Here is a 25,547-nt window from a genome sequence, read left to right as displayed (position 1 = left end):
ATACATACTATAACATGGTTGGACCTTGGAAACGTGCTCAGTGAGAAAAGCCAGGTACAAAAGCCTGTGTATTATGTAATTCCATTTATATGAAATGTCCAGAAGAGGCAAATCTATTCAGGCAGAAAATAGAGTATTGGTTGTCTAGGTCTGGGAGGAATGGGGAGGTTGGATAGTTAAAAGGTACAGGGGTTTTTTTTGGGTGATGAAAATGTAAAATTGATTGTCATGATAGATGTACAACTCTGTGAATATGCGAAAAGCCATTGAATTGTACACTTTGAGTGAATTGTATAGTATGCAAATTCGATCTCAATAAGGTCGTTATAGAAAAAAAAAACAGCTTATATCAGAAGAAAAATATCCAAAGCTTGTTGTCCAGAAAAAATCCACATGTTTTCTTGAAAAACTTAAGCTCAGTCACGTCCGTGCCCAGGGTCCTGCTTCCCGAACAGTTTGCTGGGACTGTGGTTTTTGCACACTTGATCTATTCCTGTGATTAGGTTTATGTGGAATAGAATATACTTCAGGACACACAAGTAGCAAAAGTTGTCCCTCTGATTTGTTTCCTTACCCTTGTCATTTCTGAGAACAGAGCCAACTGGCAATCTTGTTGCCAGATGGTAGAGTTTTTATTGTTATATCTGGAAAATTAAGTATATTTTCTCTTTTTCCTCAAGGTAACGTTGTACGGATTTGATGATTACGTCGGCTATTTTTATGAGGTTTCCATGTTCCTAGTGACAAAAGGGGAACCGTACCTAAAGTTACGTGAAGTACCCTTTGGTTTTAACGTTAAATAAAAGAGGAGAACTATGGATTTGTAAGATATAACCAAAATGGAGATTAAAATGGGATTGTGCAAGGACAGCTCTCCCCCAGCTGTCTGAGAAAGGAGGAGAAAGTCCGCTGCTGGTGATAGTGTCCGAATCAAAAGATGAGAGTTGAAAGTGTGTACCCGCAGAGTATAGTCCAGCCAGTGGGTAACACAGATGGTCAGGTGAGTGAAGGGACAGACACCTCAGGCCAGAGTGGCGTGGAGCCTTCTCAGCTGGATGAAGGGAGGCTGGCCTTGTCAAGAAGCAGAAGGTGATTTCTGTAAACTGAGAGCAAAGCTGATACGGGGTACAGGGCAGGGCAGCGAGCCCCAGAGGGGAGACGGGAGTGACCCCTGACTTGGCCTCGGGAGTGGAGAGCAAGCGGGCAGCCGCTGTTTCTCTCTAGGCCGAGAGTATGTGGAAGGGGCTGTGGCCTGCATCCCCCTGCTGTCTGCCCCGAAGTGTCCAACCCTCAGAGGGGAGAAAATGCACCGGCCTCTGGACCAGATAAGGCCTGGGACCTGCTCTTTCAGCTTGCCTGCTGTCACATTCCCTCTGTTCCCTTTCTCACCTTTCCCTCCTTTTATTTTTTTTTAAAGTAAAATTTATTTTTAAAAGCTTAGCGGTTTTTTTAGTTGAATGCAGTGGATCAAAGGAAGGAGTATGGATTTTGTCCGCATCTAGGCTGGCGTTCTGAAGGGCAGCCGGGCGTGGCGAAGGTGGCACCCATCAGGATGAGAAGCTGGCGGAAGAGAAGCTCAGAGCTGAGCGTTGTTTGTGCACCAGCTTCCCTGAACAGGGAGCTTTCACTTGCACAAATATGGGAAGGGTTTAGTGCTTGCAGTAGCAGGCTTGGACTGGCCTGTCACTGGAGTTTAGGAGTGAATGTGACCTATTAGTAACACTTATTAAGTGCCTACTGTGTGCGAGGCCCTGGGCTGGTCCCTCTTCGCAGACATCTTATTTAGTTCTCAAATTTGTGCCGTGAGGCAGAAAAATGGTCCTGGGGACTTGGGCAGGCTCACAGGGCAGGGAGGCAGAAACAGAATCAGGAGTCCGAGGTCCAGAACCAGAGGGAAGGTGAGCTGAAGGGCTGGCCCCAGACTCCCTCTCCCAGGGACCTGGGGCAGAAGGTGGGCCTCACCTGGGACTGGTCCAGGCAGAATTACAGCCCTGCAGAGGTCCCAGACTGCCAGAGGGAACCGACAGAATAAGGAGGGACCATGGTAGGGGCTGCTTGCTTCTTTAAAGCTGGGCAAAGCATTCGTTCATTCACACATTCATTCATTCATTGCGCATCTGTGTAGGGATGCGTGCTGGGGAATCAAGGTGGTGAGACACAGCCTCAGTCCTCCAGGGCTCACAGACCAACAGCTAAGCAAGCAGGCACTGCTTGGCAACGGGGTAAATGTGACAGGATCAGGAAAGAGGCAGGGCTCACCTACCTTGGTGGGGCAGAGGGAGACTGTGAGCAGAAGTGACACTGCGCTGGCTCTTAGTGGATACCTAGGAGCTCTGGAAGTGGGGTCCGGGGAAGGGATTTCCAGGCAATGGGATGGCATCTGTAAGGGCTTGGAGGAAGGAGTGGTAATCATCCTGGGGTACAGCTTGGGGAACGAGGAAGTGATTAAAATGGGTTGATTCTAGGCCAGTGGTTCTCAACCCTGGCTGCACACTGCAGTTATCTGGGGACCTTTAAAAAAAATACTGCTGTTCGAGCCCCATCCCAGAGTCCCAGGCATGGGTGTGTTTAGAAAGCTCCCTAGGTGATATCAGCATGCAGCCAAGGTTGAGAACCACTGCTCTGTTCTTTCAGCCCTGGAAGACCAAGGCCATGTCCTATCACTTTGATTTCCCAGCACCTGTTTCAACACCTCGCCCTCCCCTCAGGCATCCTCTCATGCAGGAGTCTGCCTCCTACTCCCCCCACCCCGCCCCATCCAATCAGTCTCTAGCTCCTGGGTGTTGAACTGCTGAAGTAACAAGAAGCATGTTTGCAAGTGTAACAACACGGTTAAGAGGGCAAGTTCAGGCCAGACTGCTCAAGTTGAAATCTTAGCTCCAGGCTTCCTGGGCGGGGGATAAGGGGTAATGCCCTGGTGCTCCGTGGTGTTGCATAAGTCAGTTAACTGACCTCAGCTTACCTCATTTGGAAGTGAGAGTTAATGTGTAAATATACGTAAAGCTCTTACGTAAATATATGTAAATATATATACATATGCAAAGTGAGTAAATACATGTAAATGAGTGAATACACGTAAATGAGTAAGTATATGCACAGCGCCTGGCACATAGTGAACACTCCAAAAAGCTGCTCTTAGCTGCTGTATTATCGTCCTCATCTTTATTCTCAAATCTTTCCATTTCTCCATGGAACTATTGTCCGTCCTTGGTTTTGGTTGTCAGTGGTTGTCTGTAGGGAGGGAAGATTTGAGAATAACATGAATAGCTTTCCGTGTATTTGCTCAGGGGATCCTGAGCCTGCGTGGGGGGCGAAGCAGGACGGCAGTCGAGGGGAGGGAGTGGAGGGGGTGCACTTGGCTGAGCAGATTCTGCCTGGGCGCTCATCTGGGCAGCCAGGGGAGGCCCAGGGTGCGCCTGGAGGTGGAGGTCAGATCCAGATTTGGGAGTAGGTGGCCAGCGCTCTTGGGGCTCTTGAGGTGGAAAGAAGGCTGGAAGCGGGGAGTGTGGGTGGAGTGTGGAGCGGAGCAGAAGGCAAATGGAGGACACACGGAGAGGCAGGCGGAGAACCAGGACAGACGGGAGGGCTGTGCGGGCAGGACGGGAGGTAGGGGTCTCGTCTACCCGTGGCAGTCATGGGTCTGGGGCTTAGTGGGCCTTTGGGGACATCAGGGAAAGGATTCCAAACTAGTTGTGGGAACAGAAGCCTGACTGCCGTGGATGGAGGCGCTGAGTTGGGCGTGAGAAAGAGGAGGGAGCATTCTTGGGGATCGCTCTTTCCAGAAGTAGTTGAATACTATAGACTGTTTGTCCTGTGCTTCAGGGAAATGGCGTTTACACTACAGTATTCTGCACTGTTGTGTCCTTGAACTTTTTGCATGGAGCCTTCTAGACGTACGAGTGTGGGTCCAAGACAGGAGCAGCGAGAGCAGGTCAGGCTGGGTGGGACTTGGGTGACACCCAAATAAAGTGATTATTGCAGCCAGAGTGTGATTTGAGCTCATATTTAAGCCATTAAAGTGTGTTTTATCCAGCTCCAAAGAAAGATAAGCCTTCTTTTCTGTAAACCACGCTAGTTTGGGACTTAGTGAGAATGGATGAAAAGAAGAAATTAGTTGAGTTTGGATCTGTTTTATTATATGTATAATTAAAAAAAAATAGTTCCTACTTTTATTCATTGTGTGCTTCTCCTGGCATATGCTTTTTTTAAGGTGAGGACAGCAGTTCTGAGAGCAGTTCTGAAAGTGAATCTGGTGAGTTATCTGTGTATGTGTTTCTTTAATTACAGAATTCTAGTTAAACATAGACACCTTTATTTTTATTTTAAAGTAATGCCCAGATCACTTACATTGCTTGAGGACATAATAATTACTAGTGTCTTTTTTGTGAAGTACTGAAAAAGTGCTCACATGGTAAATAATTGCTAGTTGGCAAGCAAAGTGGCAAAACAGGATGAGCTGAAAAAGAAAGACAGGAAATGGTTGCTATTGGTGAGAGGCAAACATTTTACCTATTCTCCCGTTAGCCTGTGTTTTTTCTTAGTTGTTGTATGAATCTGATTTAGACCTTTTTTTTTTTTTTGTAGATAATGAGACGCCAAAACCAGAAAAAACAAGTGAGTATATCCTTCCTTCCTCTGACTTTCTTTCTTGTTGTTGAAAGGAAGAAAGACGGATAGGCTTTGAGATTTTTAAGTTGCAAATTGCTTGTTCGTGATCTTTTCCTGTGTAAAATTGGGTTCAACATTGGGAAACGAATAAGCATTTTGAAAATTTGAGCTCAGTAGACTTGGAATACAAAGGATGTGTTCCTGGTCTGCATTGATGCCAAGACTCTGCATGTGTGGTTCTGCCCTCACGGTTCCCAAAGGAGAAGAGATTGAGGGACTGGCTGAAATCTGCATTGTCGCCGCAGTGGCCTTGGCTTCCTTCCGAGGTGGTCGCCGCCCACAGTTTATCACAGAGTAAACTGTTTGCTGCTGAAAATGTTGTACATTTGTGGTTTAAAGTTTCTGGCTTGCTCTTCTGGCTGTTTGTGAACAACTTGGGTATGAAACCACTGTAAAGACGTAGATTCTAAATATAAAATTTGGTTTTGATCTAAAGTTTTGTGAAAGACTTAGGAAAAAAATGTTGCATGACTAAGCTTATATTCTAACTGATTTTATTTTACTGCAGGATTTTTTTCCCCCCAGTTCTTAGAATATAATCTGCTTATGAACACAAATACTATAACATGGCAGTCAGAGGGCTCCTTTGTAATATTTTTAAATTAATGAAGTCTCTTCACTCAGAAGTCCTTCTGTCTTTAATCTAATTCTCTCTGCGGTTTCCCAGTGGAGAACCCATGAAGATAATTGTAAGCTCCTTGCAATCACGTTATGTATTGATAAGAACCTGTAATTATTTCTGTATCACACTCGTGGAGTGGCTGTCACATTCTGATACCCATAAAGAAAGAATGTGTACCAGCCCTCCTACTTCCAATCCCCTTTATACATTATAAGGACTATTTCATCCTGCAAAATGCAGTCAGAAGTCTAGCCTCCAGTAGATTGGATTAGGGTAGAAATGAAGTCAGAAAGCTGTGTATTGGGATCCGGTCTTTGTTGTCCCTGGTTAATAATTGAGTAAATGGCCACAGGGACACAGAGTCCAGAGGCAGGGCCCTCAGGGTCCTGGAAGCCAGGCCTGGACCGGGTTCTCACCAGGGTGGCAACCAGGTGGAAGACATTTGAGTCAGAGAGGCTCGAGATAGGCTGATGTTTGGGTGGGAGGGCACGGTCAGTGCAGTCAGACAGGGCCTGTGTGGGTCAGGGAGCTGCTGGACCTGGCCCTTGGCCAAATTAGACTCCTGGATGTCTCTGGCACTGAAAGTGGGTGGGCTGAAGATGCTTGTCTCTGGAGCCCCGAGGCTATCCACCGGGCCCTGCCCTCCCCCAAGTTTATTCTCTTTGTTAAAAGACCTTTTATCCTCCACCCTGGGGGGAGAAATCAAAGAGACCCCCCCCACCCCATTCACCTCCATTCTCAGGTCAGGTGGAAGGACCTGGCAGGCTGCCCTGGGATGCTTACTTTTCTGTGGGCTGGCTGGTGATGCAGGCCCACCCATCATCCTCACGATCGGATATGCCTTCCACTCATAGGCATGAGCTCTGAGGTCACCTGTGTCGTGTGGATTAAAGAGAAGCTGTGGTTTATGTGTTGGAGAGAATTGCATCAATTTCTCTGCTTTGGCTGGGAGGACCTGGTGGAAGACTCAGTTTGCTGGGTGGTTAGGATTCTCTAACCTCTTTTCTTTTCTCTGCTCCCAAGGCAGATAGGTAGAAACAAAAACATGGGATGTGGATGAAATGCAGTGTAGATCAGCAGTCCCCAACCTTTTTGGCACCAGGGACCAGTTTCATGGAAGACGGTTTTTCCATGGACCCGGGTCAGGGGGGTGTGGATATGGCTCAGGCGGTAATGCAAGTGATGGGGACGGTGATGGGGAGCCCCAGAGGAAGCTTCACTCGCTCGCCCGCCACTCACCTCCTGCTGTGAGGCCTGGTTCCTATACCCGGGGATCCCGGGTATAGATGATAGCCGCTAAATAATTTAGAATTTTATGATGCTTTTTAGGATAGTGGCTGTGGAAATATGATTGAAGAATTTTGTGGTGCAGGACTTAGGTCAGTATTTAAGAACCTTTGGATCTATAGTATTCTGAGTCCAGAATTCTGAATACTTTTAGTCTCTAGTTTCTATTTCATCTTAATGCTGTTTCTTAAAGCTGGTTCTGTCTTGCAACTCCTGGTTCCTGTATAATGAATGCCCTGATAGCAAGCAGCTTGTGTGGCCAGGGCTGGAGAAGCATCCTGGGGAGAGTCCACACCTTCTGGGCGTTGGTGGTGGCCTAGGACCTTCCACATGTGGTGAAGATGCCTGTCTTACCCGTGGGCTCACCCTTCCAAAGCTTGTTCAGATCTTTAAACTATAAAACCAAGCATTCAACATATTAGGTCTTACCCCAAGTGAAGAGTTATTGTCTACTTTAGAATTCTTTAATTTTTTAATGAGTTCCACCCATTGCCCTAGCAAAATAATAGTTAATAACAGTTAGCTAGCGCTCACTGAGTGCTTGCCGAGTGCCAGGTGTAATACCTACCTGTAATTTTATTTTCTATCTTTCTGGGGGTGGTATTATGTTAATCCTCATTTAACAGATGAGGAGAGTAATGGACAGAGAGATTTAGTACATAACTAGAGTGCCCAAGCTCATGCAACTAGTGGCCAGTGTAGATAATAGGAAAATTCACCACTGTTCCCTTTCATAATACATTTTTGTATTCTGGAATTCTAGTCAATCAGAATGTGAGCACTTACTAGGCCCTGGGGTTACAGTCCTCATGAGGCTTACATTCTAGTGGGGAGAGAGACAGGAAGCAGAAACACTGAACTGTATAGTGTGCAAGGTGGCAGGCAGTGCCCTGAAGAAAATGAAGGGGGAAGAGAGGTGTCAGGCAGGCCCTGCTTTGGTCGGGGTGGGGGCATCAAGAAAGCCTCTCTGATAAGGCGACATTTGAACAGAGACTGCAAGGATGTAATGGAGTGAGCAGCGTGAATATTTGTTCTAGGAGACAGTAAGTGCAAAGGCCCTGAGGCAGGAGCGTACTTTGGTGTGGAGAGTGGCACGGAGTGACCGGAGGGCAGTAAGCGTGGGGAGGCTGATAGAAGCTGAAAGTAGTGGGGAGCCAATGGAAGGAGTCTACATGCTAAATCGGAGACGCTTCCAAGACAGTTCCAGTTTAAGTATGCCTAAAATCAGACGTCAACTCCTCTCTTACTTCCAAGCTTATCTCGAACTCTGTACTAGCCTGAAGGGCTGATGCCAGTCAAGCCCTACCTTGGGGATAATGACTCCAGCTTAGTTCCCGACTCCTGGCCACCATGAAGGGCTCTTCACTGGGGGCCGCGGCTGTCCAGCCGAGACGCTGGCCTAGGTGAGGAGTAACTAGTGAAGAGCTCGTTCATGACCACCTGTGCCTCGGTCCCTTCTTGTCTCCACAGATGGGGAGCTAAGAGAATCTTCCACCGAGGACGCGTCTAATCAGGGTAAGAGCAAGGCAGTGCCCTTGCCCTCTCGTTTTCTCTAATTCATCCCGTTCTCCCTGTGCATGTGGTGTGAGAGGAGGATTCTGAGAGAGCTGTTGCTTCTGTGCCAGAAGATCAGCTAAAGACTTAATGTGCCAAAACGGGGTGCATGGAAACTTAAGAGTCGCTTTCAAGCTCGTTTTCATGCCTTTAGACCTACAGCGGGACTCACAAGCATGATGCCTTATGTGGCACTGAATCCACTCGCGGAGATGTTGAATGTATGTTTAAAGCTCCTGTTGGTTGTGACGCTGGAGATGGGGGTTTGAGTGATTTACGCTGTGACTGACTTACGCCAATACATGTGTGACCATATCTTTTACAGTTGAAGAATGGGAGGGTAAAGAATTGCCCACAGATCATTTTAATTCAGGTGTGAACTGATGTTTTCCAAAACAGTCGCATTATTGCTGAGGGACCTGTACCTTTGAATTTTGTAATCTGGTCATATCTTATATATTTATTAAAACAATTACTGTCTGAAAATGCCGGTCACATTCCTATAAGCAAAACTTTTTCTCTGTCATTTAGAATTTAATGAAATCCAATCTCACTGTGAACACTGTAATGCTGAAAATGTAAGTATCTTTTAATTATGAAGGGATGATTCTTTAATTTGCTTTATTTAAGAAAACAGCATTTACTTATAGGTTATATATGTGCTTTTCCTCCAGAAACACAATGAACTAGTGACCCCCAGGCTCCTTTCCCGGGGACAGTTTTTGTAAGTAATTGTGAATGCAGAAGACATATCTTCAGTAATTTAACTTTCTACATAATTATAACCCCAAGTAGGGGAAACACAAAAAGCATAACTAACTTTACACAGTTTATGTAATTACTTGGGTTGTTTTCTTTGATAATGGTGCTGCTTCAAAATGTTATAGCGTTCCCTTAGTGCTTTTGAGTGAAATTAAAAACAAAAAATGAATTGAAAAAAAATAATTTTCAGAGGTCTTCTCCTAACCAAACAGGTGTTCTTATCTATCCAATGCAGACTGAAGGTGGACACAGAGGGAACTTACCAGTGCATGGAGACTGGTCTGATATTTGAGGTTAACAGAAAAGTTGACATCAAGTATTGCGTCCTGTCCTGGAGCAAATACGCGGACCTGGTTGTGAAGCCCTGGGTTGTCGGTGGACCCTTGTTTGATGTTAAATGTGACCCAACCTGCCTTACCTCCATTCATTTTCCACATTCCCTCTGCTTGGGTCGTAAGTACTCGTTTGCTGAAAGTTTAGTTGGTGTGTGCGTGTGCACATGTGTGGGAGTATGTGTGCAACCCGTACAATACCTGGAATACTGATTCACCTTCATGTGTTAACAGACTGCGATGCCAACATGACGTTCAAAGTCTTACATGTTAAAAGTACTGGGGCCTCGTTAGAATATACTGTGGACCATTCTGCAACCCATGTCAAATGGCACGTGAGCTCTCTTTCTCCTGTGGGACCCGTTATTCAAAGCGAAGAAACAGTATTCCACCACGGGGCTGTGATCCTGTACAAAGCCATCGACCATAACCCGTCCTTGTCTTTTCGAGTGTACATAGCAACCAATAATGAGTCCTTCATCAAGGTAAATCAATGAAAGTGAATACTAAGTGTTGAATACTCTGTGTTCAGGCTTTACATGACATCTGGGTGGGTCCCGTCCCTGTTGATTTAAGCGTCACCCACAGCGGGTCTGATTTGGTGCTCGCCCACAGAGGTCATCAGGTCAGTGCCTAGGTGCGTGCCAGGTCCTCAGATCCATGGAGTACAGGTGTTTATACATGTAAACAGTGTCGTGAAGATAAGAGATAGGAAAATAGCGCTCCAGAGGTGGGGATGGCACAGACAGGCAGGCCTGGCCTTGGAGAGGGTTGCCTGGTGGGCAGCCTAGGCCATCTGTTCTCTACTCCTTGCTGCTCGACATGTGGTCTGGGGACCAGGGGACCAGGGGATATGGAGACCAGCAGTGGCTGGCTGACATTAGCAGGGAGTTCGTTAAAATGCAAAGTCTCAGCCCCACCCAGACCTGCAGACTCAGAGCCTGCACTGGTCCACATTCCCAGGTGATTGGGACGTTAGAGTTGGAGAAGCACCTGCTCTGGATACACTGGGGAGCCGTTTCAGGTCTTTGGGTCAAGTGTAGGGCGACTGAAGGTTTCTCCTTGGCCTAAAGCTCCGTCAGTAAGATGGATCTCTTAGGGTAACTCATTCCAGAGCAATTTTTTGGATAAAAATTGACCTTGGGTTCAACATTCTGGGTTTTGTAGCAGCAAATGTTCATGAAGCACTGGAGACTGGTCTGATATTTGAGGTTAACAGAAAAGTTGACATCAAGTATTGCGTAGCATGGCCTGAGGGGAGGGGTGTGGATATTCATAATGGAACCGGTTTTCCAGAACACAGAATAAGGCCATGATGTTTAGCCTATTTTCTGCACTGTAGCTATAACAGAGAATTGAATCTCCTTTCGTAGGCTGACTCACTGTCAATACAGTTATAACGACTTAGAGGCGGATGGAGCACTGAAATATAGCAGATAAAGCAGTGACTCAAAATTATACTTTCAGATTCAAAATTAGGGTTTAACAGAATTGGAAAAAAATAAGCATTAGAGCTATAATAAAGTGTACTAATTTATGAGTTATAATTTGAGTTATAGAATTTATATCAAACTACCTACTCCCAGTGGTTTTAGGTTGTAATATTTCCATGCTTTAAAATATTATACTGATTTAAATTAGCAATATGTATTAAAGTATAAAAACTTGATTAAGTAATAGGTTCTTAGTTTCCTCCTAAGCAAGTCGAATATGCTTCCTGTAGTCTCCTGAAAGATAATACTTTCCGTTGGGAAAATAGTCTTTAAAACGGTATAAAAATAATCACATCTAAAGTATAATTACTATAGCACAGGGCACTCTGCTCAGTGTTACGTGGCAGCCTGGACGGGAGGGAGTCTGAGGGAGAATGGATACATGTATATGTATGGCTGAGTCCCTTTGCTGTGCACCTGAAACTATCACAACATTGTTAATCGGCTATACTCCAATATAAAATAAAAAGTTAAAAAAATGTATAATTAGCATTAGATTTGGAATAAGTACTATTATTTGATGAACTTTATATTTTTTTAAAGTAAAATCAATTAATTAAAAGAGCGTTATTCCACACTTCCTGGGAAGCTGGGGTAGGGAGCTGATTGTATCAGCAAATGTAGAGAAGGATGCCACCAGAACAATGGGGAGTGTGGCATGCATAAGGCAGGATGTCCTTCCTGGCTGGTGTTTTATTTTTGCACCTTTCTTCTTGAGTTGATGTTTTTCCTACGTAGGAAAAGATTTCCTTGAACTCTGCCTCAGGAAACCTAAATTTCATGTTCGGCTGTACAGCTGCTTTACCAAGGGAGCTTGGGCCAAAGGTTACATTAACCTCTTGGGGGCATTTACATTACATGTAAAGCCAGTGTCCCCTCTAGGGCCATGTCAAAGGGATAGTTGTGAAAATAAGGATGGAAACAAACTCTGAGTAGGCTGGAACCATGTACAGTAAAAAAGTTGCTTTCTGTTCACACGATGGGCATGTAGTTAGTAATACAGATGTGTAATGCTAGTGCTAATTTAATTTTCTCAGATTCTTCAGAAGCAGATTTTTTGGTGCCACACAGGGTATAAGTGTTGCTTTTGGCTGTAGTGCTTTCGCAGGAAGATGTTTGGCGATCTGGGTGCCGGAAGTGCAGATCACAGGCGACTCAGCCTCTGTGGCTTTTTTCCCTTGTGAGCACTGTGAAAGCTACTCTCCCGCTGTCGTTCTGTAGGAGGAAGTGAAGATAATGCAGCTGGCACATGCACAGCCTGGCTCTTAGGTCTCTGACAGTTGTTGCTGATGGATTTCGAAACCAAAACCTATTTCCTCCTTCAGGATATTTCCAAGTCTGTAAAGCACTCCTCTAAGAAATTCATGAAAATCGACAAGCCTCCCGTTTGCCAGAAGTTGTTGCAGAATGGGAAGAAGTACAGGCTGATCAGTGATCCAGAAGCTGAAATCACCCCCGAGGTAGGTATTTTAAAAACCACCTTGGAGTAGTAGCAAGGATGTATATTTCTTAGATATGGTGTTTTGAAGAGATTCAAAATAATGCATTTTGTTTTCCTTTTTTATTTCCCAGTTTCTAAGAAGGCAGTTGTTTTGCTAAACTTGTTGTTTATTCCAAAAATGCAGTTGAATTTCAGGATTTATCTGCAGTCATTGGAAAAATAGACTATCCAATCTCTTTCCCTTTAAAAAGGTTTTAAATGTTCTTGCATTTTTAAATTAAATTCTTCAAACAATGTTAGCAAGGGATATTGGGCTTTTCTTACTGGAAGGCATTTGAAAAATAGTTATGAGGACAAATTGTTGTTAGATTTGAACTATTCACTGTACACACAATGACATTTGTAAGTGATCTTGGTTTCTTGGAAATGACTTAGTTTATTTTTAAAACTTATTTTCATTATGTACTCTGAGCATATGCCACAGCTTCTCTAGTCTGCATGTCTGCATGGAAATTCCTTTTGTACACCTCCTTTTGTTTGTCTGTTTTACAGTTTATGAAAAGTTGAAAACATGTTTTGATTCCATTAAATTAAAATGTGAGCCAAGAGAGCTAATGGCAGTGGTCCATGTTGTACTGTTTTATTATATTATTAGGGGCCTCGTGCCCTGTAGAAGCAGTCAGGTTGATCAGATAGTCTTCTATAACCTTCCTTCCTTTCCAGTTTCAAAGCGTCTCTCCACACCCTTTGAACCATTTGAGCCTTACAACAACATGGCTGAGGAAACTAATGTGCAAAGCAGGTGGGCGATCTGCACACACCTGGGCAGTGGAGGGCTCGCCCAGGGCCCCGACTGCCCTTGGCCTCTCAAGCCACTGTCCCCACACTGGGATCTGAGAGGCTGATTCTCAGCCCTTCTAAGCTGATCAGGCCCTGGCAGATGGTACATCAGAACAATCACGAGAAGCAAACGGCAACCTTGTCTGGGAAGTGGAATTAAATTAGAAGGGTGTGCTTAGAGCAGTGATTCTTGGCCTTTGCTGCATAGTGAAATTCCCTGAGGAGCTTTAAAAACATTCCGTGGCCTGGGTCCCACCTCCAGAGATGCTGACTTAATTGGTCTGGGAATGGCCTGGGCATTGGGCTTATTAAAGCTCCCACGGTGACTATAATGTGCTGCCACGTTTAAGAACCACTAGGAGAGGGAATAATACATGTTGAATGGATGGACGTGCCCAGCAAGACACTGAGGGGGTCCCAGGAGTTCATTCTTACAAAAGATGTTGATAGCTGGAGGGCTTTAAATAGTCTACGTTCTGTTAACCACATTTCTGGCCAATAAAATGGGGATAATCTCCCAGGATTGCTGTAAGGATCATACCAAGTAATGGTTTGGAAGCATTCTGAAAGTTATCAAACTGTGTAAATATAAGGTGTTCTTATTAGTTTTAGACGGTTAATGATTTGCTTAACTGACATTGATCAGAAGTGCCTATTACCAGTCAGCTTGAGATAAGAGCTAAGAATTAAAAAACAAATAAGTCACAGTCTTTTCCCTCAAAGTGAGAGAAATACTCCATTCATGAAAAGAAATAATTTTAACATAATGTGTTACTATAGAGATGGGTACGAAGTGCAGTGGGTCTCCAGGAATGCTTTTCACATGGGTGATGTTTGTTCTGGGTTTGAAGGGTGAGGGATTCCCCGGAAGAGATGAGCTTTCCGAAGCTCTCCCGGAAGAGGGGCCGCTGGTGTCTAAGTGAGGGGGCGGGGATGTGCAGTTGGGCTGGAGGCCCCAGGATAGTTCTGGAGAAGCTGAACGTGGAGGGATTTAGGAGGAGTAGGGTCAGGAGAGGGCGCTGTCTCAGCTTTGTAGGCCCTGGTGACTGACCCTTAGAAGGTTGTGAAGATAATACTAGTGACTTGGAACGGAAAGGGTGGGGGACAGGTTAAGACCATTGGTTTGTGATGGTGATGCCCAGGGCAGGTCACTGATAGTTTTTAAAAGATGTATTTCTCCCGCCAGCCTTGCTAGCCAGCCTGGAGACCAGCAGAGGAGGTGGAAGGCAGGAGGCAGTCTGTGTAGTGGTTAAGAGCTCACACTCTGGAGTCACGAGGTGTGGATTCAAATTCCAGTTCCGCCACTTCCTAGGTGTGGACCTGGGCAAGTTCATACGCTTCTCTGGGATTCTTTATCCGTAAAATAGCGATACGAGGATTTGTTGGGGGACGGCGGTGTTCAATGAGGACACGTGGACAAAACACTGCACGTAGTTCTATAAACGCGGAATCAACTGCAGATTGGAGAACGATCTAGGAAAAAGATGGTGAGGAGTTTAAAAGCACCTAGGATAGGGTGGCTGATGGGTGAGCACAGGTGCCATTTGGGAAAGATGAAACGTTGAAATCAGGAAAGGCTGAAAAGTTACACTTTAGAAAACTAGTGCCACGGGACTAGAAGCTTCAATGAGATAGAAAAGCATTTTGGAGTAAGAGTAAGGAGGGATTAGAAGCAGGAGAGTGAGAGGATGTATGATTAAGGAGTGGGATTTCCAAGGTCAAAATTTCAGTGAGCATTCAAACACTAACCCTTCTCATTGCCATTATTCCTTATCTGACATCTTATGTTGTTAATTAATGCAACTTTTAAATTTCAGAAAATCACGTTTGTTTGTTTTTTTAAAGGAAATTGAATTTGTGGATGGTTCACTTTTAAAGTTGAAAAGTTATAGTGAAGTGTATTTGGAGCAACCAGTGGAGTTTAAATTACTTTTGGTTGAAATGGATTCCGAGGAAATTGTATGGAAAGCAAAACTGAGAGAGTGTGAGTGTTTTGTATCTTGAATTAAAACTCTGTTTGGGGGTTGAGGCGGGGCAGGTGGCCTGGGTGGAAAAGCAAATAGAGTAGTTGTCTGTCCCATCACTGTAATATTAAAACGTTCGATTAAGAGAAACAGAGGCCCCAGCTCCTGGGCAGAAGTGCCGGCTCTCCTTCTCAGGCACCCACCGTCCAAATCCCCAGAGTCCGTGGGTGCACAGAGTCCATATTTGCTCTCATGTCTTTATACTCCAGAAACGAAACCCAGTCTAATCAGTTTGGAATTCTGTGCTAGTTTAAGCAGGAAGCTTTTCTATAGGTGTGACTCCTGTTCTCAATATTATACCCTTAAGTTAGCCAGTTTGAAACAGGCCCTTTTATCCAAACTACAGTTACTTAGCTGGGAAGAGTCCTAGTTGGGACTGTGTATTGGGGATTGTAGTATTTTTGCTCGGTATTCATTAATATGCTCAAATAAATGAACCTGAAAGATGTTACTTTTTAACCACAGCAAATGCCACGGGAATAAAGGTATTTAATGTGTAGCAGCCTGAATGACAGATGTTCTTCTAGACTAAGCCTCTTGGCAATTTTAAAGGCCACTTTTTAAGACTTCTTTTTTTAAACTTACTTAATAATATTCTGCATTGTAAGATGGTTCTGGTCTCCATTATTTTGGCGGCCTAAGCTAACAATGAACTGAAATTGCCCATCACTATTAGGCAGCTTCACTAAAGGAACCTGCGGAAGGCCAGCCTGACACGTAGGCATCGGTTAGAGCAGGGACTGAATTTCACATGGGGCAGGTGGTGTCGAATCACAGGTGAAGTGTCCAGAAAGAACCCCTCAAGTACAGAATGATAATACGTATATGAGATTCTTTTACGTGGAGTACATACAAATACACTTAAAATTGAACGATGTTTATTTTTATGGCTTCCGTCTCCATATGGCACATGATGCCACTGTTCTATTTACGGTAGTTGTAGATTTAAAGAAATACGGAGCGAATGACATTTCACCTGGCAGATGGGTATGGCAGATATCACGACAGTGGTGTGCGGATGACTGAAGCCTGGGAAACACTTGTCCCGCAAGACGTGTCGGAAGGAGTACTTGTTATTTATCTCAAGAGTTCAAGCCCAGTGCATTTGCATACATACTAAGTTAAAACCCCAAACTCATATTTGAACTTGAGAGAGGTTGCCGAGACCCTGGGGTTTCAGGTGCTTTCATAAATCGATTGCTTTACTTCCAGTTTCAAAACCATTTTTTCCAATTGCTGCTTATTGTAATTTAACAGGTGACTGGGTTCAGCATGATCAGAACCCGAACATTTCGAAAAGCAGCACAAGTGGTAAGTGCTCGTCACTGGACGTTAAACTCGTCTATACCTTCCATCCACTAGAATTTTAATTCTGCTGTGCAAATACGGTAACGTTAAGGATCTGTTCAGTGTTCCATAACTCTTAATCATCGGAACGACCTTTGAATCCATTTTCAATTTGTTTCTATCTCAATGATGATTTCTTTAAAAAGAACTCTAGTTTGAAGATGGGTAGGTAATAAGGACCCTAAGGGAAAGCCAATGTTTTGTTGTTGTTGTTTTTTAAAGGTAATAGGCGGCGAAAGATGAGTAGCAGCTTACCCGATGAGGTGGTCTATGATAAAAGAATGAAGCAGATTGGCACTTCAGGTTTGTAAAAACGTCATCCGTGGCTATGAGTCATTTTCCCTCATCTCCCCCATTGACTTCCATGCAACACATGTGCTTTTTGGGTCAGTCCTCCTGGAGCCACCTCCTAGGTGTGCGTGCCCTCCCAGATGCTTTCCCCCTGTGTCCCAGCTCCTTAGGGCTGGACAAGGGTCCTTCTTGGTCTGCCCCAGCTTACTTTTCCAGCTTGACTGCGCACTCCTCCCCTTCCCTCGGTGAAAGTAGAATGGAGGGCCAGGGGAAGCTCCTGCAGCCCGTAGGGACAGGGGCCGTGGCCTGTCCGTCTGTGCATTTTCCCATAACGCTGAGCCTGCAGCCTTTTATGTAGAAGACAGTGAATATTCATTGAAGGAGTAAATAGTGAATGTCCATGTGTGCACTCACTGGCCTCAAAGTTATTAGCGACTTTTGGGGGAAGGAGCCGCCAGCTCAGTTATTGGAGACGAAGGTCAACTTAATTTCTTCCAATTAAATGGCAGAGACCAAGGCTTGATAGTTGTGAAAATACAGTAGAGATTTAAACATTTAAAAACAATACTCCAAGGAGCCAGAAGATGGAGTATGTACCTCAAAATTCAAGTCCAGCCAGAATTCACAAATTTAAGTGAAAATACCCAGACTCCAATTATATGAGACAAGATCTCAAGGTTTTGGGGGCCTCATGTAACTCCCCAGATTAACCCTTTCATCAAAATACCTTTTATTCTACCACTGTAAGAAGGTACGAATCTCTAAAAGCAGATAAACTCTCTATAGATTAAAATAAGCCATTTTTCACATGCTAGAGCAGGAGGTTGTGAGGATGACATATGTCTGATTTTACTGTATGTCACTAGAGAAAAGTTTATTGTTTCTATTTAATGAACATCAAAATGAGGCTCTGGAGTTATTTTAAAAACTAACCAAATTGGGATACAATATTTTTCCAGTTTTATCGAGATATAATTGACAAAATTGTGTATACTTAAAGTGCACAATGGGATGTTTTGATGTATGCATATATTGTGAAATATTTACCAATCAAGTTAATTAGCACATCTATCATCTCACATAGCCTTTTTTTTTTTTTTTTTGGTGGTAGTGAGAATGCATAAGACCTACTCTCTTAGCAAATTTCAAGTGTACAGCACAGTATTAATTAACTATAGTCACCATGCTGTGTATTAGATCCTCAGAACTTACTCATTTATAACTGAATGGGAAACAATTTTATATTAAATTGATATATAGGGAAAGTTTTTTTCTTGCAATTATTTGGCTATTTAAAATTAGCTCCAACAGCAAGTAACTAGAAATAGAATTAAAATGATCAAATACTACCTAGAAATTAAGATTTCCAACCTTTTTAGAGATGACAATGTAGTAGCGAATAAATTAATAAGATTTACTTTTTTAAAAAAATTTTTTATTTTGTATTGGAGTACAGCCAATGAACAATGTTGTGATAGTTTCAGGTGCACAGCAGAGGGGCTCAGCCATACATATACATGTATCCGTTCTCCCCCAAACTCCCCTCCCATTCAGGCTGCCACATAACATTTTGGGGGCTTTGGGGATGGTCCTGAGAACTTACTTTTTTGACAGATCCCATGTATCAGGAGACCACTATGGGGCAGGGGCCATCCTTCAGAACCCATTCTTCAGTCTAGAACGTTAGAGAGGAAACTGAAGTGCGTTAGGGTCCAATACAAACGTTAGGTTCACTTTAACAGATTGGCTGTAGATGAGTGAAAGCGTCACGGTCCTGGAGGAGGGGCAGGAAGGATTCTTCCTCCCTCTTATTCCTTTCTGATGTCACCTCCAGTGTTTGTAAGGCCGTGAGGATCCTTAACCGAGACTCCGTACCCCATGGGTTTTGCTGCACCGTAGCTCAACCAGCTGAAAAGTGGCAATGTAGAAAATCCACCTTACTGCTAGGGCTGATATTTTTATGGGGCCAGTGGTTTCCATTGGCAAACATATACCCTTCCAAGATTATGACACTGTTTCTTAGTGAGCAACAGATATTACAGATACCGTCCCCTGGCTTTTCTGTGGAATGTGCTCTTTCCCCTAATGCCAGGAGATGGTGGAATGGAGACTGCAATTCATATCTCTTGCTGTTCTCTTTATTGACCACTAAAGGTATCATTTTGTATGTGGTGTTAACACTTAGATGAAGTTGCGGAGCTGGGCAAGGGCAAAAGCTGTATATTTTTCTTTTTGAGCCACATAAATTATTTTTGGTGCCCGATTTGCTTTTTTTTACTCCAACCTAATTTGTGCTGCTTTATAAAACAATTTCATTCCCTGACTTATTGAATTATCATGTGAGCATTATACCCCAGTTTAATGTTGTATGAAATTGATTCCTTTGGTCCTTAAAATAGTTGGGAAAGCGGGGATTTTTTTTGACACTTAAATATATATATATATATATATATATATATTTTTTTTTTTTTTTTTTTCTTCTGTATGCGGGCCTCTCATTGTTGTGGCCTCTCCCGTTGTGGAGCACAGGCTCCGGACGCGCAGGCTCAGCAGCCATGGCTCAGGTGCCCAGCCGTTCCGCGGCATGAACCCGTGTCCCCTGCATCGGCAGGCAGACTCTCAACCACTGCACCACCAGGGAAGCCCGGCACTTAAATATATTTTAAAAGCAGTTATTAAAGTTTCGAATCATGGTTTCTTTTCTTATATAAAGAGAATACGTTTTCATTGTAAATGGCTATAAATGAAGTGTTTAGAGGAACAACTGAATTCTTCATGTGCTTTTAGATGGAGTGAAGACTAAAACCTTGTTAACAGACACTCAGTTGATTAACCTTGCTGAGAAGTTGGGAAAGGAGTGGGTAAAGATTGCCATTGCCAACCTGAAGTTGAAGATTAGCGACATTGATGCTATCCTGGAGAAGAAAGAAGATGTCACGATCAATAAGTTTAGGATGCTGAAGAAGTGGCAAGAAAAGGAGCAGAGCAATGCCACAGCTCAGAATTTATGGAACTGCTTGAAAAACATCAATTCAGTTGAAGTCCAAGATGTGCTGAAAGGTAAGCAGGAAGTTATCTTAGTCATTTACTTGAAATCAAGCTGTGTCTTTGCAAATAGCAACTTTCTATTATAGAATGTGTTGCTTGTGTATTTATAAGCTCGGGTTTAGAGAACTGTGCAAATGCTGTAGCAGTCAGCATGTGGGCTGCCATAATCTAAGTAAAGGTGACTTGTGTATGCAGTCAGAGGAAGCGTTCAAATCCCATCTCGAGTGCTGGCTAGGTTTGTGACTAGGCAAAAAACATTTTTTTTTATTGAAGTATAGTTGATATATAATATTATATGTCACAGGTGTGCAATATAGTGATTCACAGATTTTACAGGTTATACTCCATTTGTAGTTATAAACTACTGGCTGTATTCCCTGTGTTGTATGATATATCCATGACTAAGCAAATTCCTTACCTGACTTTAAACCTCTATGTTCCCATCTGTCAAATGGATGCAAAACCCCAGTGTCCTGGGTCTGGTGTGATAACGAAAAGAGGTACTGCTTGTAAAGCTCCAGGCAGGTAGTGAGGCTCAGGCAGGGACCTGACTGGTAGCATTCATTGATCCTTCTAGGCCTTCTGTGGTGCTGAAGCAGTGCTCCAGGAGGCCACTGTGTGGCACTAGTCAACCTCCAGCAGCAAAGAAGGGAAGGGAAAGAGCAGAACCCAAGAGAGAGCTAAAGGGAGTTGTTTCTGGTCTCAATCCAGAAAACCACAGGGTTCCTTCCTTTGTTTTAAGCGCTTCTTTTTTTGTGGCTTGACTTACTTATTAGCACATGTTAGAATCAAGGTCAAACCAATTCACAGCTTTGATTATTATATATTGTTACCATGATTAACAAATGTGGTGTTACTTCTCAGAAGCCTCAGCAAATCAGAGAGAGGTTTTTATTTGGAATTCTATTTGGACTTTTTATTCCTTAAAGAATGTAAAATGTGTCAGCTCCCCAGAAGCTTATATGAAAAGTAAAAGTCTGGGGCGGCCAACTCTCAGGATGCTGTCAGGTGTGGTGGGCAAGCTTTCTGAACTCCCCCACCATTGTTTGGATGCAAAAGCTGCAAGCAGATAGAAGAGCCAGTTTTTCAGTATCAAATTTTTCATTCTTTTTCTTGGGTATGTTGAAATTATGTAAGTCACTGAGGCCCACATGTGGAAATCTACTTGTTTGCATTTAGGCACTTCTGCCTCTTGACGGTCTGGCCTCTGTGCCGTGATAAGGAAATAATCACAGCCTCTTCCATCAAAGGAAGGCTTGGAACTCTGACTATCTCACAAATCCTGTAGAATGGGTTGTTATTTTTTGTTTTCTTTTTCTCTGCTGTTGACCTCACTAGATGCTTGACTTGCTGACAAGGGTTTGTGACATATTTTAGCAGTGAAGGGGATCGTAAAAGCTTCTTAGTCCATTCCCCTCGTTAAATAGGAGAAAAATCTTCTGTGAGTTAAAAACAAACAAACAAAAAGCCAGAGATTTACCAGTGTTTTATGCCCTCATGTAGCCAAAATGTCTGGCTAATTGGCTGAATTTTGTTTTTTTATCGGGGCGTTTTAGTATCTTGTAACTACAACCTTAAAAAATTGTACTGGTTTATCTTCAGCTCAGGAAAACCCAGCCACGCCCAGGAATTCTTTTTTGAAATGGACAAGTGACTTTCTTTAAAAGCATGTGCCCTTTCCCCCCGCAACAATGAATCTCTGAATTCATTTCTCTATTTTGTTAGGTTTCTTACAGGAAACGTGAAGTTTGGAAGATGAGCTGAAAAAGGAAGCTTCAGGAACTTTTACCTGCAAAGACCCTCGCCTGGTAATTGGGTGTGGACTCCGGAATCTAGAGCTGCACAGCCTGTGGAAGCAGCTCCTTTCACAGGCTGCCCACAGCTCACATTATTCAGGGGCAAAGGGAATGAAAGATTTGGAAACCCCGAGGAAGAAAAAAACCTCTGCAATATCAAGTTTTTTTTTTTTTTTTTTTTTTGGTACCTCCCACTCACACCTTCCCACCCGCTTCCCCACCCAAACAAATACACTTGCAAAGGGTGCTTAAAATGACGCAATGCAGTCAGGTGAGAAGTGCGATAGTTTTCCTTTTGGAGTCTGTGAACTATGAAATATATATCAAGTGTTTGAAACATTTTTAGCAGTTAAGTGTTGGAGTACTTAAATGGCACAATTTCGTTTAGCTTTTTTCCTAATGACATTAATAATAAAGAGAGGTTCCTGTTCCTTTAGCTCCCACGCAGTCAGACACTTATGTGCCTCCAGGTACAATATGTCTTTTTATGTGGGGTGTGATTTCCACGTCTCACATTACTAACCAGTCTGGCTAGTGGTCTGTTAAAGCATTAAACCAATCATGTTACCTGGTCCTAGGGTGATTAGAAAGGAATGTAATCCTCTCCCCATCAGTGTTGGTGCAAACCCTCAGAGGTGATTGCCTCATCTCACTGGGCAAGTTCAGCTGGGTCCATCTTCAGAGTCCCTGCAGGTTCATCAACCTTCTGAAATCACCAGGCCAAACACTACATTTCTTGACTTTGGCCCCTGGGTCATTTACTTTGGGGAGGGTTGGCGGGTGGGGAGCACAGGAATGCCACTCAGAAATAGCCTTAGCCAGGACCAAGGGAAAACTGTCATCTCTTCTCAAAGAGGACTTGCCCCAGGGAATCATGGGCCATATTGGCTCTTGTTAATGGGTGAAATCTTTTTTTTTTTTTTGGTATGTATAGAGACTGTCACTCTCCCAGAATTATGCATGTGGTGATTAACATTTTGGATATGTTAACTTATTTGAAGAAACTATAAATTACTATTAGTCTCCTGAAGACGTTAGCTGGAGAGTAAAATTCAATCTCAATGAATTAGAGAAACACACTTTAACTATAGCTTTGCCTGTGAAGAACAAATTGACTTTATAGGAAAGAACGTATTTCTAATGGTCAGGGATTCTGTGGAATTCAAATCAATGTCACTTTATGAGTTTTTTTTTAAATTGTTCTATATATTATAGGAAACACATGGAGTTTTAACCTTCAGAAGTGTAAAATACTTAAAGGACTTGAATGTTTTAAACGTTTATTATTTTTTATAAGTTGTTTTCCAAAGAAAAGCATAATTTCAGAAGTGCTTTGTATATAAGCTGCTTTCCTAACAATTTCCAACCTTTTTCCTACTATGGATAAAGGGAAGAACAATAAATCTGCATTTGTACAGTGCTAATATGTCTTCTTTGTATTATTATTTACTGACACATTACTTTTTTTTTTTTTTTTTTTTTTTTTTTGGCGGTACGCGGGCGTCTCACTGTTGTGGCCTCTCCCATTGCGGAGCACAGGCTCCGGACGCGCAGGCTCAGCGGCCATGGCTCACGGGCCAACCGCTCCGCGGCATGTGGAGTCCTCCCAGACCAGGGCACGAACCCGTGTCCCCTGCATCGGCAGGCAGACTCTCAACCACTGCACCACCAGGGAAGCCCGACACATTACTTTTTAAAGCATCATATTCCTTGGTTACTATTATCTTGGCTGTTTGGGCGTTAGTTGGTTTTGCTCCCAGCCCCAGTTCTTGGACTGAGGCCGAGTGAGTGTAAGCCAGGGTAAACTAACCCAAGAGTTTGCACAGATTCAGGAGAACCTGCACATCCCCTAACCCTTCTCACTCCAGGAATGACTTAGAGTGTGTCTCCCTGCCGCCCCGTGGATGGGGAGGTATGTTTTTATGTAAAACCAGGCGGATTCATAATTAGTTCCTTACTTGTGCATCTCTGTTAACAGGATTTTTCTGCATATTGGGGGCACGTATTGTTATTTTTTTGGATTGCTTTAGGGGACAACCTTTCTTCCCTGCTTCATCATGTGGAAGTGTGTTTCCACTCCATTTTCTAAAGAGGCCAGTGTATTTGCCGATATTTAAGAGTGCTCTCACGAGGACAGTGGTTTTCAGCGGTTGGCCCAGCCTGTTGCGGTTGCTGGAAGTCCTTCTTGGGTTGAAGCAGCGCACCGTTTGCTGAAGGTGGGGATTCCAGACTGCTGGGGAATGCATCTTTTCCAGCCCACATTCCAGGGCTTGAGCATTTCTGTTAATGGCTCTGTGGCTGCTGATACTAAAACAGAGGCCCTGGGGTTGAATTCTGAGTGCAGAGTTCTGAAGTTCTTCCTGCTTTTGTAACTGGGACTTCCAGCCTTGAGCCTCCAGAGGATTTAAGATCCAATTTATTCCAATCGTGATGTAAATTTCCGGTTAAACACCCTGTAGTTAGGCTGCTATCTTTATTCTGCAGAAGTACATTCTTGCCGTCTGCTGTAACCTTTGGCACGAGTTTCATTTTTAGAAGGGGGTCTGATCTATGCATTTATAGCAGTGTTTTATTTTCAAGCAAGTTGAGAAATCTAAAAGATGGTTTTGTGACTTATAAAAACTTAACTGCGGGGAGGGGCTTGGCTGAGTTCTGTTCTTTCTTTAGCTGTATGAGCCTTTTGTGAAAGGAAATCTCACCTGGAACCTGCATTGGTAAAGCGTTCAGAAGTGGAGCTGCTCTGCTGGGGGGTTTCTGGGGGCTGATGAGGGGTCATCGAGGCACCCTGCTGGACCCCTGACCCACTCGTGTCGGGGGCAGCGTGGGAACCAGCTGATAAGATGACTGCTTGGGTCTCTGGGAGCTGTCGTCCAGGAGTTTGTATGTATCTACGATGTCTGCAACGGGAAGGTGACGGATGTTTGGGCGGTACCTTGCTCCTGAAGGGATCGCATAATGCCAAACCATAGACATGTAAATTATTTAAGTCAACAGGCTTGTGGAGACCTTCCAGCCTTCCTTTCCCTCTGCAATGATGACAGCAGGTGACAGCTGATGCTCCATCAGCCTGTGTTCCAGAAGAGAACCGTGAGAGCAGAGCCCCCAGCTGATAAGCAATGAGCATGTACCTCCAGCAAGAAATAAACCTTTGTTTTAGGCCAAAAAACCAAAAACAATGAATGAATTGTTAATGAATGTTGGGTCTTCCCCCATTCTAAGCATGTATAATGGTTTTGAGGCGAGCAAGCACGTGCATTTTACAATTTTTAACTTTTTTTTTGTAATTGGGAATAATTTGATTTTTAAAGACTAAAGACTTTCTTATGTATTCCTAGATTAGGAAAAGAAATGAGAAACGTGTGGAAACCCATGAAGATTTGCCTTTCTCTACCATCTTTGAGTGCTGGGCCCTGAGTACACAAATACTTGAATAACATGACATCTCCTGTACTTGAAGCTCTCACAGTGTAGTGAGGGAGAGGGGAGAAGCATAAGGAACTATGATGCTGTCTGCATGGTTATGATGAGTTACTGTGTGACTTTAATATGAGAAGCAAAGGATACTGGGGTTGTGTGCATAGGCCAGAGCCAGGCCGCCTGGGCTCAGATCCCAGCATCTGCCACTTACCCTGTAAGTGTCTATGGCCTCTTGGTTTAGTTTCCTCAGCTATAAAAAGGGGAAGGTAATAGCACCTCCTCCTGGGGTTTTGGGAGGATTCTGTGCATTTGTGGTCAACACTTGTAGAAACATGCCTGGCACTTAGGAAGCACGGAGTGAGCATCAGTTCCTATTGCTTCTGAAAAAGGTTACGTGAGTGTATTGTCTCTGATGTTACATTGATGTCATAATTTATACTCATAATTTTAATATACTCAAAGATACATACATGCAACTAAAGTTTTTGACTTGTTCTGACCAAATACATTTCAACCGAAAAGTTGATACAATTCAGTTTTTGGAAAATTGTCATGGGGTTTTTTCTTTTTTTTTTTAACATCTTTATTGGAGTAAAATTGCTTTACAATGGTGTGTTAGTTTCTG

The 25,547-nt window shown here is 43.5% G+C and overlaps 1 protein-coding gene across 1 annotated transcript in view; it reads left to right on the top strand.

The window, feature by feature from the left end:
* The window catches only part of LOC101325984 (NACHT, LRR and PYD domains-containing protein 1b allele 3), a 37,171-nt gene extending 14,242 nt beyond the window's left edge, over nucleotides 1–22,929 (top strand). The window contains exons 4-16 of the mRNA XM_019946236.3: nucleotides 4,211–4,252; nucleotides 4,585–4,614; nucleotides 8,048–8,092; nucleotides 8,663–8,709; nucleotides 8,806–8,855; nucleotides 9,129–9,346; nucleotides 9,460–9,710; nucleotides 12,044–12,178; nucleotides 14,845–14,983; nucleotides 16,281–16,334; nucleotides 16,593–16,673; nucleotides 19,449–19,721; nucleotides 21,435–22,929. Coding sequence (XP_019801795.1) covers nucleotides 4,211–4,252; nucleotides 4,585–4,614; nucleotides 8,048–8,092; nucleotides 8,663–8,709; nucleotides 8,806–8,855; nucleotides 9,129–9,346; nucleotides 9,460–9,710; nucleotides 12,044–12,178; nucleotides 14,845–14,983; nucleotides 16,281–16,334; nucleotides 16,593–16,673; nucleotides 19,449–19,721; nucleotides 21,435–21,454 — 1,385 coding nt within the window. The 3' untranslated portion in view covers nucleotides 21,455–22,929. The remainder of the gene's footprint in view (nucleotides 1–4,210; nucleotides 4,253–4,584; nucleotides 4,615–8,047; nucleotides 8,093–8,662; nucleotides 8,710–8,805; nucleotides 8,856–9,128; nucleotides 9,347–9,459; nucleotides 9,711–12,043; nucleotides 12,179–14,844; nucleotides 14,984–16,280; nucleotides 16,335–16,592; nucleotides 16,674–19,448; nucleotides 19,722–21,434) is intronic.
* The last annotated feature ends 2,618 nt before the right edge of the window (nucleotides 22,930–25,547 follow it).

The sequence above is a fragment of the Tursiops truncatus genome, chromosome 4 (assembly GCF_011762595.2).
Source record: "Tursiops truncatus isolate mTurTru1 chromosome 4, mTurTru1.mat.Y, whole genome shotgun sequence".
In the NCBI taxonomy this organism is placed as follows: Eukaryota; Metazoa; Chordata; class Mammalia; order Artiodactyla; family Delphinidae; genus Tursiops; species Tursiops truncatus.
The sequence above is the reverse complement of the archived record's forward strand: the minus strand, read 5'-3'. Positions and strand labels throughout refer to the sequence as shown.